The sequence below is a fragment of the Ptychodera flava genome, chromosome 19 (assembly GCF_041260155.1).
Source record: "Ptychodera flava strain L36383 chromosome 19, AS_Pfla_20210202, whole genome shotgun sequence".
Classification (NCBI taxonomy): Eukaryota; Metazoa; Hemichordata; class Enteropneusta; family Ptychoderidae; genus Ptychodera; species Ptychodera flava.
This window is the reverse complement of record NC_091946.1, coordinates 31,794,036-31,813,671: the sequence shown is the minus strand read 5'-3', so window position 1 is coordinate 31,813,671 and position 19,636 is coordinate 31,794,036. Positions and strand designations below refer to the sequence as shown.

At 37.4% G+C, this 19,636-nt stretch overlaps 2 protein-coding genes across 2 annotated transcripts in view; one reads left to right on the top strand and one right to left on the bottom strand.

The window, feature by feature from the left end:
• Positions 1 to 1,787: 1,787 nt before the first annotated feature.
• LOC139119288 (trafficking regulator of GLUT4 1-like) overlaps positions 1,788 to 19,636 on the bottom strand; it is a 47,196-nt gene continuing 29,347 nt past the window's right edge. Inside the window, exons 3-4 of the mRNA XM_070683031.1 lie at positions 3,621 to 3,752; positions 1,788 to 2,424 (exon numbers count right to left, since the gene is read on the bottom strand). Of these exons, the coding sequence (XP_070539132.1) occupies positions 2,272 to 2,424; positions 3,621 to 3,752 (285 nt within the window). The 3' untranslated portion in view covers positions 1,788 to 2,271. The remainder of the gene's footprint in view (positions 2,425 to 3,620; positions 3,753 to 19,636) is intronic.
• On the top strand, positions 6,460 to 15,658 carry LOC139118284 (proline-rich transmembrane protein 1-like). Its single transcript, XM_070681550.1, has 4 exons — positions 6,460 to 6,541; positions 6,727 to 6,812; positions 13,581 to 13,739; positions 14,392 to 15,658. The coding sequence occupies exons 1-4, from the start codon at positions 6,526 to 6,528 to the stop codon at positions 14,524 to 14,526; spliced, it is 396 nt and encodes a 131-aa protein (XP_070537651.1). The 5' UTR covers positions 6,460 to 6,525; the 3' UTR covers positions 14,527 to 15,658.

Genomic DNA, 19,636 nt, shown 5'->3' with positions numbered 1-19,636 from the left:
GGTCCAAACAACACAATACGTGAAGCAAAGATTTCATTATTAGCAAATGACACAACTATTTTTGTTGAAGATATTGCCTCTGTTGAATCAGTTCTTACAGTTACGGAAAACTTTCACAAATGTAGCGGGTTAAAGCTGGATAAGAAGAAACGACAGGGGTTCTGTAGGGCAAGCGTAGACACAAGGATGTCAAGTTGGTGACATTAAATGGACTACAAACCCTGTGAAAACACTGGGTGTATATTTTGGTAATGATGATTACTGTGCAAGAAATTAAATGGGAAGAAAAGTGAAATCACTCGAAAATTTGTTAAATTCTTGGGGAAGGCGACACCTTACAATTTATGGTCGTATCGTTATTTCAAAATCTCTTGCTGTATCAAAGATAATGTACCTTGCTTCTGTAATTGGTATACCAGAAGATGTCTGTCAGAAAGTCCAAAGTCTTATTGACATCTTTGTCAAACGAAAAAGAAAAATTTCAGACAAAGTGCTTGAAAGAGGTTACAAATGCGGACGTATCAAACATATCAATGTAAAATGTCAAGTGCAAGCACTGCAGGCTATGTGGGTGAAAAGATTAGTGGAAAGTAAAGACACGACATGGACAGCGTTACCATGGTCGTACTTTTATCTTGATAATAACACATTACAGCAACATTCGCTATGTCGTGTTGTTCCAAATTGTATTGTAGCTGTTTTTCCAGTTTTCTATGTTAATGTTTTGAACGCTTGGTATGATATGAATCAAAGTGTGGACCATGCAGACCGTCACTTCTTACTTGGCTGGTCTAGGAAATATTGTTGTTTTTATTCCATGATTTCTACAGATGATAATTTTGAGGTTTCTGTCAATGATTTAAAATTCCCCTGAACAAATTTGCATGCAAGGCACTGTATTCCATTTTCATACGAAAGCGTACAGAACCCCCTATGTACCAGCTTTTGAAATGGTTTCACAATTTAAATGCAACTCCTAGAGAATCCGAAAAATGTGTATGATATTACAAATGAAGAGTTCCAATGGAAGCTTTTGCACCGTCTACTCCCATGTAACAAATATTTGTATATTTGGAAGATAAAAATTACCATGATGTGTTCAGTTTGCCAAGAAATAGATTCCTTGGAACAGAGATTTTTAAATTGTTCAATTGCTGTAAGATGCTGGACCAAAGCAAAAAATGTTATTAAAAGATTTGTAGGGAAAGAAATTGAAATATCACCATCAAATATTATTTTCACAGAGTGCAATGTAAGTACCATTACTGACACACATAGAAAATCAGTACAATTTTTAATTTTAGTTGGAAAATGGAGTATCCATAAATTTTGGATTGCAAATGTAAATGTACCTATCGAGACGGTTTTCAAAAACGAATTCAACGTAAGATACAATCTTCTTTAAAAAATGCACTTAAAAGTTGATATACTGCCTGCTTTTGAGAGAATATATATATATATATATATATATATATATATATATATATATATATATATATATATATATATATATATATATATATATATATATATATATATATATATATATATATATATATATATATATATATAGGGGACTGCGTGATCAACTGTAGATGCAATTGTCATTTGTGCCGCACAAATAAATGTTGCCGTCTCTAACGACAATTTTCCTACCATTTGTGTGTACCATACAGGGGCAAAACAAATAAGTTTCAGAAAGCCACATTAGGTCGCACACATTGGAACTTTACTAATCGGATATACTAATGACCTGTTGAAAATAATATGTTAATGTGTAAATGTAATTCATGTCTGCTTTTCCTGTATTTTTCATATTAAAACTGTACGAAAACTAATTCAGGAGAGTAATGGATATAAACAGATATAACAAACTTACAAAACAGAGGTCTGAACGAAAACGTAAAGAAATTGAAAGCTTCGAAGGTGAAATATGCCATAGTACATTTTTCATTTCGTCCATATCTTTCAAAGATACAAATTTTCACATTTTATTAACTTAGCATAATCTTTCACTATGTACTACGTTGAAAGAACGATTTACGCTTTGTAAATTTACAAGTCACAAATAGTCTTATATGTTTTCCAAATAATGCTCTTATAAGAATACTTAAAACACAGACTGTACACAAGAAGTACTTGCTTTTCGGACGTTGGTGGCGCTTTTAGAGCATCGTCCTATCCTGGCAAGAACGAAATTTCTCATTTTTACCCCTACTTTCTATTACGTCATACTATTACACTGAATCCGATGGGCACTGGAGTACTTCATTAAATGTTATCTGCCAGATATTGATGGCATGCATATGCAACAAGTGCTATAAATATGATACCGAATAATACAGATGCTATATTGAGCTTCATTGCAACATCCGATGAGAATCGTGCTCCACGTATATCACCTTTCTGGTTCGAGCGAATCGTCTGCAAAGAGAAGTGATTACATCATTACATTTGGCGCCAAATTTCACGATAATTAATCAGTTGCTGTGGCTATTTTACCACAGTGACTCTGTGGTTTACTTCTCAACTTTGGTGATGTAATTGTCCCAGATATCCCACAATTGAGTTTGACTGTCTGTTCCAAAACTCTCCTTGACAATCTTTTACCATCGCGTATTTCGAATTGGTCATAATACCATTGTGGTCACTTACCCCGGAAAAGCTATTTTCGCCATTTATAACTCGCAAGATTTTTACAAAAAACCGATAGAAATAGTACAGGAAGTTGCCTATGTAATTTGAATCATGGGAAAAAGCGCCAAGGTTGGAGCTTGCATAATGTGATATGGAAGGGACCATTTTCCCATGGGTATGGCATTGTCCACTCACCCATGCTTACACCAGTCTGTGCGTATTTACATAACTTCTGTTTATACTGAGTATCCTTGCATAAACGATGATTCACTGATAATAAACTGTCCACTGTCAGATTTTGTGTTGCTGTTTACTACAGTGTAACTGTGAGAAGACAATGTTGGGGCCCTCCCCGTCCGTAGATGGTCCCCTCCATATCACATTATGCAAGCTCCAGGCTCTGAGCTTTTTTCCCATGATTCAAATTACATAGGCAACTTCTCCTGTACCATTTTAATCGGTTTTTGTAAAACATCGCGCCAGTTATAAATGGTGAAAATAGTTTTTCCCGGGTAAATGACCATAGAGCTACCACATATTTAAAAATCATCCTTGGTGAACTTCCCATTAACCTCGGGGATGTAAGGAACAAACCTACAAGAATAGGTCAGAAGGAAAATATACGAAGACGGGGATACCTTTAAGACAAAAACGTGTTGAACTTTCTAAAACCCATTCAAACCAAGTTTTGGCTTTTTTTTACATTAAAGGTATACTGTCACCTGTTCCAATTTGCCACAGTTACCATGGATAGAGAAAATCTAACCAATCACAATTTTAAGTGGGGGCCGCTTTTTAAAAACAGCGCCCTCACATGAGCATTTTGAATACCAAGGAACGCCCCTTTGACCATATGTGGGCATATTTAGATTACAAGTTACTGTATGCCTTTAAGCCGTTTTGAAAATTAAATCGTGAGTTCTCGACTGCTAACGGCTAGTTTGAAGAAAGACGAGATTTAAACGATAACATAATTTCCTTACGTCTAGTGACGCATATATGGCAATCAACCCAAGTGGCCAGAAACAAAAGACACACGATAAAACTGAGCAGATCAGGTAGTGGTTCGGTAAGTTCTCTGTTCTAACCTCAATGATTGGTTGTTGGATGTGCACCTGTGAAAAGAAAAATAGTCCGTTTTACAGATGAAAATCGCGTGAGTTGATTCTAGAAGTCAGTTGGCCACGTCTCTTGATATTCTCCATATATAGTAAGCACAGAAACAAGAAGAAGCGTTGGCTTACGGTTTGTTGTCATATTCAAAGGTCGCCTCAGTTATCATATGTCCACTATTTTGCTTGAATTCATATGCTACGACAGGAAAATATAAGCCTAGATGTAATTTATGAAAAGTGAAAGTCCATAATCTTTCATCGATCTCTTTGTTTCCACCCCCAGTGTAACGAATGTAGAGCTACCGTAGGCAGCGCCACCAGTCCCGGGTAAAATCAACCACGTCATTGAACAAGGTAGTACTTTATTTTAATAGATATCGCTTTGAACAGGTGCTACGCTGATCAATCTTTATAAAAAAACAAACTACCTTTCGGGAATCTTAAGAAGAGTAGAACACAAGGCAATAAAGAGTCTTGAAGAACTTCAATGAAACCACGAGTTATAGCACCATGCACTCACGTGTACATGTTTACTATAAAGTACATAGGTAGACAGACAGACAGACAAACAGACAGACAAACAGACAGACAGACAGACAGACAGACGGACGGACAGACAGACAGACAGACAGACAGACAGACAGACAGACAGACAGACAGACAGACAGACAGACAGACAGACAGACAGACAGACAGACAGACAGACAAGACAGACAGGCAGGCAGGCAGGCAGGCAGGCAGGCAGACATGGGAAAGCAATGTATCTATTTTTGGTGAGGTCCAGGGGTAGGATAATGGATATACTGAAATAAGCGTTATTATCAAGATAAAAGTACGACCATGGTAACGCTGTCCATGTCGTGTCTTTACTTTCCACTAATCTTTTCACTCACATAGCTCTGCAGTGTTTGCACTTGACATTTTACATTGATATGTTTGATACGTCCGCATTTGTAACCTCTTTCAAGCACTTTGTCTGAAATTTTTCTTTTTCGTTTGACAAAGATGTCAATAAGACTTTGGACTTTCTGACAGACATCTTCTGGTATACCAATTACAGAAGCAAGGTACATTATCTTTGATACAGCAAGAGATTTTGAAATAACGATACGACCATAAATTGTAAGGTGTCGCCTTCCCCAGAATTTAACAAATTTTCGAGTGATTTTACTTTTCTTCCCAATTTAATTTCTTGCACAGTAAATCATCATTACCAAAATATACACCCAGTGTTTTCACAGGGTTTGTAGTCTAAATAATGTCACCAACTTTCACATCCCAGTGTCTAAGCTTGCCCAACAGAACTCCTGCCATTTTCTTCTTATTCAGCTTTAACCCGCTACATTTGTAAAAGTTTTCCATCACTGTAAGAACTGATTCAACAGAGGCAATATCTTCAACAAAAATAGTTGTGTCATTTGCTAATAATGAAACCTTGCTTCACGTATTTTGTTGTGTGGACCAGGCAATTTGAAACCGTTGATGCTTTTGTCATACCTAACTTTACATGCTAATATCTCGATCGCCAATACAAATAACAGAGCTGACAAACAACAGTCATGCCTGACACCTCTTTGAAGATTAAAATATTCAGAGCACCAACCTTTGTACGGAATACAGCTAGCTCTGGGTGTCATTATAAAGTGTTTTCACCCACTGACCTTTATATTTGTCAAAGATGCTCTTATCACTGGATATCGTTGAGATGCGTTTGCTTATTGCGTCATGTATATGTTTAATTATAGTTGGCGGATGATTTGACTGATTGTGAACATACATTGTTTGGTAGTTTGGTTTACGATACTGATAAAACTTGCCGTCATTCAGATTAAATGTCACATCCAAGAAGTTTTTACTTTCTGGTTTGATGTAAAGAACCACGACTAAACTGTGTTAGCGATCAAGGGAGACATTGTAGGGAGTGCACCCCTTTAGACGCGTAAACTATCGAAATACTCCTTTATCCATTGCTAGGTGTGACCTTTAAATCCATTTTTGGCCGAACTTATCCGCAGCGAAGGTATTTCACAGGTGAGCTCTAAAATTTTCAACAAGACACGACACCCTGTACCCCTTGTTAAGTATGAACGCTGTTTCTTATGACCTGGTGACGTTCCGAGTATCTGACAAGAGGTAGGTCGGAAAAATGTTAGGTAGACTTAAGAATTATTTACTTTCAACTCGATTAATAATCATCATCAGACATTTGCCGAATTCACTTACTTTTAATTCGAAATTAACTTTAGTAATTTTAATTTTATTTGTTTAAAGTCCTGTCGAGTCTCGGGCATTAGATATCCAGCAAAATGTTCACTATATGCTGATATCATGAAACATACTCCTTAAATAAATCAGATTTTTGACCTCCGATTACCTGTGAGTGTTCTGAAATTGTTGCTATACACCAAGTTATCATCACCATTGGGTATACGTGGACCTCAATTGTCAGTGTCGTGAAAAATTCCCAAGCGGGACCTTGAATTTTTGTCTCCTGTACGTTGTTAGCTTAAAGAAGCAAATGGGCCATGCAAAAATGTTGCTGGATTTATAGTATCGGACTGTGCCGACAGGACGTTCAATTGATCCCTGGACTGGATATAAGGATATCTCTCACTGTCTGCCTGTCTGAATATGCTAAACCATGTAGATGATAGACACACAACGCGACAGTTACCACGTGATGATAGTCACGTGATCTCTTAACGACAAGAAAGACACTTCCTCAAATTTACCCAAAGAGCCGAAAATTTAGTTCGAGAACAACTCTTCCAGCATGTCACAGGAAAAATGTGAGTAAGGCACCTCAAAATATTGTGTTGCCATGGACAGGTGACAGTATCCCCTCTCAGTTTATTTCTTTTTCAAAAATAGGAGTTGTTGTAATATGCTCACGGCTTCCGTTTTCACTTTGCTTGTTTCATACCTTCTGTCATATATAAACGGAGACAAACTTTTTGTCTTTTTTCCCCAACAGCGACATTGATCGGAGACGGACATTCATACCAGAGCTCCCCATATGGAGCACCGCCAGTCTACCATACGACGACACCACCTGTACAGGTATGTCGTCAAGCACAGCAATTTGCATATCGCAATACGCTTTCACGAATGAAAACGTTTTGTACTCCGAAACCATACAGACAAATATATACAAAACGCCAGAGGAACTGTCGGTTCGGGTAATATCGATGTCCTTTACGATAGAAAATGTGAAATATTATAACCTACTACCCTAGGTTTACAATCTGGAAACACCCGAACATCGGTTAATATCTATTATTATAGATATAGGCCATCATCGGCTATTTAGACCTGTTCGGACGGACAGCATCAACAGTCAGCAGAGGATGTTTTTCCCTGTACGGTTTGTCAACAAAGGAATTGACAGTATTAATATCAGCAATATTTTACACAACAAGGATGTCATTGATAAAGTTCTCCACATTTTAAATTTCAAGAACCACCTATAGTTTCCTACAGCTATTCTAGAACTATAGGTAGGAAACTATTTAATTACAACAAGGTTTTAAAGGATCTAGACCTGGAGAACATTCATGACATTACTTGTGATTGCACGTCATCTTCCTTTTGTTACAAGCCGTATGGTCATGTAATAACTGGTGACCTAAACATCGTCACGAATAATAAACTTCGGCAGTTGTTCCAGTATGGCCCTAAATATCGTGAGCCACCAACCATAAACTGGAACTATAATTTTAAAATCATTATGGATGCTGCCGAGACTTATGCAAAGAAGTGGGCCTCTGTAGAAGATGAAGACGTTGAGTGCCTCTCTGACTGGTTACGTACTGTCAGAGATAAAGTTCAGAAACGTATATCACGTCTTCGTTCTTCATATACTGTCATCAAGACAACATCTTCATTTGATGACTCCACCATACGTGAATGCCTAGATGCATTGCATGATAAATATGTTGTCGTGCCTGCAGACAAAGCTTCTAATAACATCATTTTTGTCTGCAAGCAATTCTACATTCAGTGTTTGATGAATGAACTGAAAATTAATTCAGGTGACAGTAATACCACCTACTGTCCATCAAGCCTGTCCAAACAGGAAATATTTGATAATCATTCATCGGTTTTGAATGCATTTGGCATCAAGCTATCAAATGATGACAATGTTCTACCTCGACTATATTGGATTCCCAAAATCCATAAGAATCCATATAAGCAACGTTTTATAGCAGGTTGCAGCAGATGTACAACCAAACGCTTGTCACAACTCTTGACCACAATTTTGTCAACCATCAAATCTGGTCTGGTACGATATTGTGACAAGGTTTATGAAACGAGTGGGATTAATCAGATGTGGATATTGAAAAATTCTAAAGAATTATTACATACTCTAGATACCAACAAAAGCAAGTATGGTTCAATCCGCACATTTGATTTTTTCTAAACTTTACACCACCATCCCACACAACAAGCTTAAAACTAGGTTGTCATCATTGGTTAAGCAGGCCTTCTTTTACAAGAATGGCAGTCGTAGGTATGATTACATTGTCATCAAACACAATTCAGGCTATTTTAGTAACAACAGTGATGCCAAATGCAAATACACTGATACGGAAGTAATTAAGATGCTACACTTCCTAATTGACAACATATATGTCTCATTTGCCGGTATGACATTCAGGCAAACTATAGGCATTCCTATGGGTACAAACTGTGCACCACTTCTTGCTGATTTATTTTTGTATTCATATGAAGCTGAGTTCATGCAGACTCTTCATAGTTCAGGATCTAAAAGAGTTGCAAAGTCCTTTAATAATACCTATAGATATATTGATGATCTCATCAGTTTGAACAATCCTGGAATTCCTAATTACCTCCATCACATATATCCAGATGAATTAGAAATTAAAGAAACAACGGAGAGCATGAACTCAGCATCGTATCTTGATCTATTTATTGAAATTAGACACAATGCAATACACACCAAGTTGTATGATAAAAGGGATGATTTTAATTTTGAAATCATTAACTTTCCTTACTTGACCAGTAATATTCCGTGGAGTCCAGCTTATGGTGTGTACATTTCACAACTACTGAGATACTGTAGAGCTTGTGATTCATATGGAGATTTTCAAGAGAGACACAGCTTATTAGTCTTAAAGCTGGTGAGACAAGGATTTTCACGAAGTAAGTTGGTTAGATCTTTTAAGAAGTTCTATGGTAGATATGGAGATCTTATATCTAAATATGGCAAATCTGTCACTCAGATGATGAAAGACAGTATTCCCGACTTTGACTCAGAACAGTAATTTAGCAGATAGCTGAATTACCGTACAATAACTTTGTCACACTAGTTCAATCTTGACGGGTGTAGCATGCTAGCAGGGTACGCTTACCCATTCCGGACACCTGGTACCACCACTTATATAGTGGTTCAAGATGTACTACCGATTTTGTCAGTGATCTTATGTTTCTTTGTGTGTTTGTTTTTACTGTTTATTGGACCTGGTAATTTATTTGCCTTGAATGATAATGATTGCTGGAATCGATTTGATGTCATATTGCCACACCCAGGTGGACATGTCTGCTGGTGGATGCAAGTCCCCGAGCATGTCAATAGCCTGGTACTTCCACAACCAAATGTCATGAGTAAATATAAAGTAAATACCGGTTTGGGTCGAGACCGGAAAAATAAAACTACCCCTGATGGTTTGTTTAGGGCAAACAATCCATTAGCTGGACGGAGCCCTCGGATTATAATATCGGACATACTCAAAGAAATATAGAATGTGATTGCTCTGTGTCACCGTGTACTACTAGAAACTGCAAAACTTGCAACATTCTTATTTCAGATACTGTGACACAGAGTAATCTATCCAAAAAGACTTACCACACAAAGGCATTTGAACCACTCTCTTGCCAATCTAAAAACATCATCTATGGCATAGAGTGTTCTTTGTGTGGTTTAATATATGTTGGAGAGACCGGGGAAAAACTTTCAAAGAGGATGTGTGGGCATAGGTCTGGCATAAATAACAATTTGCCTACCTGCCTATACACCCACTTTAATAATCCTCTACATTCAGTTTTAAACATGAAAGTTAGAATATTGGAAAAAATCTACCATCCTTCCAATAGTTCTAAACTAAGCAGGAGCTATCGCAAACAGCGTGAACACCATTGGATCACTGAACTCGGCACAGCTATGCCATATGGCTGTAATGACAATGTTCTAGGTGTGGGTAATCTATCAAGCCCTAGAGGAAATCTGTCAATGTCATGGTTTGTTCAACTCTCGTCCGAGAAGACGACGAAGTCATGGTCATAGACATGGTAACAACACTAGAAATCCCCAGTTCAGTGATCTCTTACCCATGCTTAACCAACCTTTTGGTGTTCACAAAATAAGAACTGAGCTGTTTGGATGTTCCTTGCAAAAGTTAAGATCGCTTTTGTTGACTGTTGATAACATGAATTACAATCTGGAAACACCCGAACATCGGTTAATATCTATTATTATAGATATAGGCCATCATCGGCTATTTAGACCTGTTCGGACGGACAGCATCAACAGTCAGCAGAGGATGTTTTTCCTGTACGGTTTGTCAACAAAGGAATGACAGTATTAATATCAGCAATATTTTACACAACAAGGATGTCATTGATAAAGTTCCTCCACATTTTAAATTTCAAGAACCACCTATAGTTTCCTACAGCTATTCTAGAACTATAGGTAGGAAACTATTTAATTACAACAAGGTTTTAAAGGATCTAGACCTGGAGAACATTCATGACATTACTTGTGATTGCACGTCATCTTCCTTTTGTTACAAGCCGTATGGTCATGTAATAACTGGTGACCTAAACATCGTCACGAATAATAAACTTCGGCAGTTGTTCCAGTATGGCCCTAAATATCGTGAGCCACCAACCATAAACTGGAACTATAATTTTAAAATCATTATGGATGCTGCCGAGACTTATGCAAAGAAGTGGGCCTCTGTAGAAGATGAAGACGTTGAGTGCCTCTCTGACTGGTTACGTACTGTCAGAGATAAAGTTCAGAAACGTATATCACGTCTTCGTTCTTCATATACTGTCATCAAGACAACATCTTCATTTGATGACTCCACCATACGTGAATGCCTAGATGCATTGCATGATAAATATGTTGTCGTGCCTGCAGACAAAGCTTCTAATAACATCATTTTTGTCTGCAAGCAATTCTACATTCAGTGTTTGATGAATGAACTGAAAATTAATTCAGGTGACAGTAATACCACCTACTGTCCATCAAGCCTGTCCAAACAGGAAATATTTGATAATCATTCATCGGTTTTGAATGCATTTGGCATCAAGCTATCAAATGATGACAATGTTCTACCTCGACTATATTGGATTCCCAAAATCCATAAGAATCCATATAAGCAACGTTTTATAGCAGGTTGCAGCAGATGTACAACCAAACGCTTGTCACAACTCTTGACCACAATTTTGTCAACCATCAAATCTGGTCTGATACATATTGTGACAAGGTTTATGAAACGAGTGGGATTAATCAGATGTGGATATTGAAAAATTCTAAAGAATTATTACATACTCTAGATACCAACAAAAGCAAGTATGGTTCAATCCGCACATTTGATTTTTCTACACTTTACACCACCATCCCACACAACAAGCTTAAAACTAGGTTGTCATCATTGGTTAAGCAGGCCTTCTTTTACAAGAATGGCAGTCGTAGGTATGATTACATTGTCATCAAACACAATTCAGGCTATTTTAGTAACAACAGTGATGCCAAATGCAAATACACTGATACGGAAGTAATTAAGATGCTACACTTCCTAATTGACAACATATATGTCTCATTTGCCGGTATGACATTCAGGCAAACTATAGGCATTCCTATGGGTACAAACTGTGCACCACTTCTTGCTGATTTATTTTTGTATTCATATGAAGCTGAGTTCATGCAGACTCTTCATAGTTCAGGATCTAAAAGAGTTGCAAAGTCCTTTAATAATACCTATAGATATATTGATGATCTCATCAGTTTGAACAATCCTGGAATTTCTAATTACCTCCATCACATATATCCAGATGAATTAGAAATTAAAGAAACAACGGAGAGCATGAACTCAGCATCGTATCTTGATCTATTTATTGAAATTAGACACAATGCAATACACACCAAGTTGTATGATAAAAGGGATGATTTTAATTTTGAAATCATTAACTTTCCCTACTTGACCAGTAATATTCCGTCGAGTCCAGCTTATGGTGTGTACATTTCACAACTACTGAGATACTGTAGAGCTTGTGATTCATATGGAGATTTTCAAAGAGAGACACAGCTTATTAGTCTTAAAACTGGTGAGACAAGGATTTTCACAAAGTAGGTTGGTTAGATCTTTTAAGAAGTTCTATGGTAGATATGGAGATCTTATATCTAAATATGGCAAATCTGTCACTCAGATGATGAAAGACAGTATTCCCGACTTTGACTCAGAACAGTAATTTAGCAGATAGCTGAATTACCGTACAATAACTTTGTCACACTAGTTCAATCTTGACGGGTGTAGCATGCTAGCAGGGTACGCTTACCCATTCCGGACACCTGGTACCACCACTTATATAGTGGTTCAAGATTGTACTACCGATTTTTCAGTGATCTTATGTTTCTTTGTGTGTTTGTTTTTACTGTTTATTGGACCTGGTAATTTATTTGCCTTGAATGATAATGATTGCTGGAATCGATTTGATGTCATATTCCTACAGATATTTTAGGGAGAACTCTGTAGTTAGTGTAAACACACCTCTAAAGTGAAAGACCTTTGCTCGAATTTTCATAAACGAGACTTGAAACCATTTTTCTTCATTATAGGAATACAAAAAATCAGGGTGATCACGCAAATTTGGGACTGGATACAATGTATCTAAATTTACCGAAATTTGCGAGACAAAATGGCCACAATCCCTAACGCGATGATTTAGAAAACAATTTCTCAATGTTCAGTTCACAAAAACACTGAAGATGATCAAACTTCCTATACTTCAAGATCTCCAAAATGAACTCACCAAGCAGTACATAAGAAAAGAATATGTCTGAATATCTGTTTCCGAGACGCAATCTACATCACTTTTTCCATGATTTAATTGATACAATTTTTCCAGGTACTGCTCTCAAATCATGTACAAATCATTGCACAAGAATAAAACGCAACTACATGTATCGTATTGGCTGTTCTATTGGGTGCTTACACCCACGTGTCATGTACGTCACCAACGCAGAATGAAAGCCGATATTTTGTCTTTGAAAATTGTGGGTATCACTTTAAAAAAGGCAAACTTCAAAGTTACGAGTCCAAGTTACGTCCCAATTTTCTACTTGCTTATATGTTCTCTCGACCAGCTAATTAATCACGGTCAAAGGATCTCTACGAAATTTTTAATCTTTCCACCATCTTGTCATTTACATTGCTAGCACCTTAGACCTATCATATCATTAAGTAGGCCTATATAGACAGAATAACTAACACGAACGACATATATCTTGTTCCAAAGAGATATTCCTATATTTTGATCTTTTCGACTATGCTGTTGACTACCAATTTTTTATCCACCATAATTGCTTGTTTCCTCAACTCTCGCTGAGATCTGGACGAGATTACGCTCAGTTTATTGCACAACAGCGAGAGCAAAAATTATTACCGGGCCACTTCAGAGGCAACTTTTAGACAAAGTTAGAGTCTTACGAAGCAGCTTTATTGAGTACAGTTATACGGGATTAACTTGACTAACAATATATTCACGAATTAAAGTTCTCTAATTTGTTTCGATTCCATACAGGTGCAACCTGGTCCTGGACAGCCGAATGTCGTCCATGCTCACCAGCATTACGCTCAACAGATGAATAACCCTCCTAACGATTACTTGATTTGGTCGATACTGGCTTGTATTTTCTGCTTTTGGCCCCTCGGAGTTGCCGCTATAATCAAGTCACTCGATGTAAGCCAAAATTACGTTACCTCCAACCTCTGAAAACACGTACTTCATAGATATGTTGATTATTTTAGCAGCTTCTCATTAAACTCTGAATGTTTGTGTATTACAAGAAATTTTGAATAATTTTATGCGTGTACGCCCGAAAGAGGGCAATATTGCTGTTCGCACACCAGGCTATACAGGTTACAACTGAAGAAAAGTCGATTAGAATCGGCAATGAAATGAAATCAGAAAAAAATCAACAATCAGCAAACACAAAAAACGAAAACCAGCAAACATCCCAGCAAAAATAAAAACTCTGTGACAAAACAGCCAAACGGGTATATGCCTTTAAAAACAACTATTGCAGCTCTTTTATTTCGTAACACTGCATTCATTCTAACAATGTAGTGAATGGCCTCTGGTCTATCATTCAGATTAATACTGTAACACCAATTAAAGCTATTAAAGTAAAATATCGGGTTCTCAGGTACTAATATCCTAAAGGACATAGTTAGCAAGGTCATTTAAAGCCACTTCTTGTGGTAGAAAGGAATGTTGCGGGGGTTTTACTTGATCTTTTAAATATTATAGTAACAATAGTATACTACTAATAGGCATATTCAGCTTACACTGCCATGATGTAAGTGTTCTGTTCTTGTTTTTTTCCACACAGGTTCGTCGCTCGGTGTCGATGGGAGATCGAGAGAGGGCCGAACGCTCCTCAAAGTATGCGAAGTATCTCATTATTGCCTCCGTCATCCTTGGTGTAATTCTTCTAACCACTCTGATCGTGATCGTAGCAGTTTAGATTAAGGCAGTATGCGCCTCGAAAATAATAGGTTTAACCTTTCGCTCAAATTTTTTTCAAGGAATCTTTCAACCTTCACTTTCAAAAATCAAGATCAAAAATTTGGGGTCAATGTGCAAATTTGGTGCTAGAGAAACAAATTACTGAAGATTTACCGATATTTGAAATTCAAAATGACCGCCATCCCTGTGTTAACTCTTTGGGGGAAAGATAAAATTTTCGATTTGCAAAAAGCTAAGACGGTAAAAGTTTTTCCAACTCAGAGCCTAAAGGGCTTCAAAATGATCCCCAACAAGTGGTAGATCAGAGAAGAATTGAAAAAGTTTGAGAGTCCGAATATTAGTCCCGGGGGCGCATTCTACCTTAACCTGTGAAACGCATAAAAGGGTATATGCTGGCGGCATACATACCGACGTACACGTGTCTAGTTTTGTGCTTGATCTCTAAGGCCTGATAAGTCTGACCCAGAGCAGATAAAGTATACTGAAACGTATATTTGATTCCTAGATCGGCATGCTTTGAACTCAGGCAATTACGAAATTTGTACACATTTTTTTATTGTTCCGATTCAATGATGACTTCATTGGCTGTGTAGAACTGATTCAGCAAAATGTTTCACCGATATTCAGTCCGCACGAGCGGTATACATGATCACCCTTCTCCGCATGTACATAAACAAGACAACACATATGGATATTCAGTTTTAGGTTCAATGTCAAAATATAAATCAAACATCGAAGTAGATTCTATTAATTTCTGCTAAACGTCAATATGGCATACATCAACGATTTACTAGTATCAGTTTGAGAGTCTTCAACTTTTGCAATATTTGCAGACCCTTTAACATCCTTGAAAATCGACAAGACATGGTGCACCAAATTGTCTCCGATTCTTTCTTGTCTTATTTCTGAAAAATTATTAGCCTACTAAAATGTGCGTTATCGTATTAGCATACGCTTTAGCATATAATTGATATTTTATTTTTGCTTAACAAAGTATTATTTGTTTTGAAACAGTTGAACATATTAAATTTATTGTCCATTTAAATTGACCATATATGCATTTCTAAAAATGTAGCTGTAACCGATTTAGGTGTCAAATTATATTAGGCTGAAATAAATAACAGTATCATAAAATCCTTTAGTCATAGTTGACCTTCAACTGGCTGTAATAAGTCAGAAAAGGAGAAAGTGTAGGTATATTTCAGAAGCACATTTTACAAAAATCGATGTATTTATTCACCTTTTTCATTAGATACTAAAGCACCATGTAACAGTTGAATGTTTGGCAACTTGATAGAAACAGGAAAATTGTTTCTTACGAAGGCCATATAATGATCTCCTGTGATGAGAGAGAGAGAGAGAGAGAGAGAGAGAGAGAGAGAGAGAGAGAGAGAGAGAGAGAAAGAGAGAGAGAGAGAGAGAGAGAGAGAGAGAGACAGACTGACTTTAGGAGATCCCTCGCTGTGCGAGACACAGATCACTGATATTAGTCTCGTTCCCTGGATTAATTAGAAAATGAGTGTTCATATTAGTTTTGAAAAATAAATTCCATGAGCTCTTCCGTGATTTGTATGTAACCTACTCCTCTATACGTTCGATCGCCAGATTTGAATTTTTTGTATAAGACTGTTGAAAGTGCGTACTTTCCTTTGATATTAAGTGATTCTATCTTAGCATATGATGTCATTCATGTCACAATGACTGTGATACACTTTCGTTTCTTCGTCTCGATATTCGCAAGCATGGGCCAAGGTCACATCCCATATACAGCGAAACACCGGAAGACTGATCACACATATTCTATTTACAGCAAGGAAGTGAAACCAGACCCCGTAGAGGTGTTGAATGGCAATGGAAAACATTATTTCTCCTTTAATGACGTACAGTGTCCAATACCGTAGCCTCGGGTTGGGACCAACAGAAGCAAAGCCCTGCATTAAAACTATTTTACCCCAGTGTACTTGTAAGGTCAATGGCCCCTTAGTGAGCCAATGTCAATCCAAAGTAGAGAAAATATTTGTTTTGTATCTTTGTGTTTGTGCTGTGTCTGAACTTTTTCGAGTTTGGGTGGATCCTTTGTATAGATGAGTCAGTTGACTGTCATACGCTGTGCTTTGGTTACCCGATATCCTTTGTCTCCTTTGTCTCTCTCAATTAAGCAGATTCGTCGTATGAGGGCGTTTCGGGTACCCGAAAGAAAAGAAAAGCTCCGCCGGGCAAAAAAGTCCCAAAATGGCCGAAATTTCCTGTTTTTTTTCTCTTGAAATTCAAATAAATAAAATTGTTTTGCAGATTAGCTTACATTGATCTTTTCCCGACAAACAGCCACCTGAGGTCAATTTTTTGATGAGAAGCCTCCACAGGTAGGTATGCTTAAATGCAGTTCAAAAAGTAAGGGTGTTCATTCTCAGCTAGGAACAATCGCGTATCTTCTTCAGATTAATCGGGGCCAACGAAAACAAAGCCTTGGATTCCTAAACTCTTTTACTCAAGTGTATTTGTAAAGTCAATGTCAATACTTATAAAAATGTCAATACTTCTAAAAATTTTACACTGTATCAAAGCAATAAGTGTAAGAAATAACACAGCAATATGCCATACAGACATTAACCCAATAACTAATTTATAGTATCGAGGATTGCAAATTCCAGCAGAAAGTTTCAAAGTTTCATATAGTAGGTACGCAAAACAAAAAATGCTCCTTTTCAATATTCCTTTTGAAGTTTGTTTATTTTTCGACATGACACCAGTCGGGTTATATAAAAAAGAATATAAATTATTCAAGTGGTGGAATTACGCCATACACACACCCAATTAGATAGGGCCGCCCGCAATTCATACTCTTAATCAGTCATGTAAATCCACACCATGATGAATTTGGCAGGTGAATTTATCGATTGTTTGGTCTGGTCAGTGATTAATGCTTTTACGCTGGCTGTATGATCGAAGAGAGTCTTCAGTAAACACTGAAACAACATTTTCCTGATTGATTGTGAGATTACTCGAAAATTTAACCCTAAAAATACAATGCTTCATCGAATTCTGACTATTGCGTTGCAATTAGCTAAGCGTACAAAATAGTAATTCTTACAAGTCATTAATCTCTATACTATATTTTACCTTATAAGAAGTATGTTAGTACAAACGAATGTTCACTGCGAGATCGTAGTTAGAGTTCATCGAGAGTTCATTGGTAATTAGAGTTCGCAGTGTCCTTGATGCTTCAAACTTCATTACAATACTCACGGGCCATTTCAGGTCGGTGAGTTGCACACCACGTGGCATTGCTCTTCGTTATTCGGCGTACGTTGATCGGCTGAGATGATCTTTTAGCATTCATTTATATACAGTGTTAATCTCTTAATCCAATTCCAATGATCATTTCATAGCATCCAATTCTTTTTGTCGCCATCGTTGTCAGTGAAATACTACCTCTACTTCGTACAGTTTGCTTTGTACCCGGATTCTCCACCGCTTAATAGTATTCGTTTGTACGTGCTTGTTCGTTATTTACTCGTTGACTTATCTTGGCCTGTTGAGAGGTACTGGGAGTCTTCAAAATATTAACGGCACGAGACGTCCAGAGTTCGTCAAGTGGAACTACATAGACTTTATTTCTCAGTAGACAAGCTTGACAGTTCGCATTGCCCAGGATACGCTCTCCCATCGTCTAAGTGTCTTAAGTTGCTCGTTGGACGTTCTGTCCGCCTGCCTTATTCGTTGTATTCCTCCTCCTACTTTTAGAATATGTATTTAAAAATTATCTTTAAGGCATGGCTTTGATCATACAATAGTAAAGATAATACGATAATCCGATCATAAACATCAACGCGGCTCTTGATCTTGAATTTACATGTCACAATTAATATTTAAAAATCACTGTGACTGTACGCAAAAGACTATCGCAATAATCAAGCCGAGACATCATGAATGCGTGAACCACTATTTTCCGCTGTGGGTTGGTCCAATAATTGACGCAGACGTTTTGGGTGAGCTTACCGTAACACAGAACTCCACATTTTTAACTTCAGCATTACGCACTATACACGTGTTCTCCAATGAACTTTCACCAGCGCGGGATCACGCGGCGTAAAGAACCACGGCTTGACTCTGTTAGCGAAAACTATCGAATAACTATATTATCCATTGCTAGTTGCGATCTTTGAATCCATTTTAATCGAACTTATCCGCAGCGAAGAGCCTTTACAGGTGAGCCCTATTAATTTTAACAAGACACAACACCTGTACATGAAAGGACGAACGCCCCGTCTTTTAATGACTTGGGACTACCAAAGTATTTGAAAAGAGGTAGGTTGGAAATGTATTATTTAGACTTTAGGCTTGCAAATGATTTATTTTTAACTAGATTAGAAATCATCAGACACATTGCCGTATTCGCTTACTTTTAATTCGAAGTTAACTTTAATAATTTTAAGTTACTTATACGGTCGTTTTTCTTTAAAGTCCTGCTGAGTCTCGGATATTAGAGATCCCGAAAAATGTTCACTATCTGCTGATATCACGAACCATACTCGTCTCAATAACATCATATTTATGCCCTTTGATTGCCTTTGAGTGTTCTCAAATTGTGTGTTATACACAAACTTATCATCACCATTGACTATGTGAACGTCAATTGTCAATGTCATCAAAAATTCTCAAGCGGAACCTTGGATTTTGTGTCCTGTACGTTGTCACCCTATAGAGGCAAATGGGCCAAGTAAAAATGTTGGTCGATGTATAGTGTCGGACGATGCCGACAGGACGTTCGATTGAGCCCTTGACTTGATATAATGACATATCTCACTGTCTACCTACCTGAATATGTTATATCATATACATAGTAGACACCACAACGCGACGGATGATAGTCACGTGACCCCTGAAGAACAAGGAAGACACTTCCTGAAATTTACCCAAAGAGCCGAATATTTAGTCCGAGAAACACTCTTCCAGCATGTCACAGGAAATATGTGAGTTACCTAAAAATATTGTGTTGTCATGTAGGAGAAAACAGTATCCCCCCTCAGTTTATTTCAGAAAAGATGTTGTTGTAATACGCTCAAGGCTTCCACTTTGCTTGATTCACACCTGCAGTGACGCATGAG

Excerpts from the sequence above, each read along its gene's own strand:
- LOC139118284 (XM_070681550.1), top strand. Across the intron at positions 6,813-13,580 it reads CGACGACACCACCTGTACAG|GTGCAACCTGGTCCTGGACA; the intron begins GTATGTCGTCAA and ends GATTCCATACAG. Across the intron at positions 13,740-14,391 it reads CTATAATCAAGTCACTCGAT|GTTCGTCGCTCGGTGTCGAT; the intron begins GTAAGCCAAAAT and ends TTTTCCACACAG.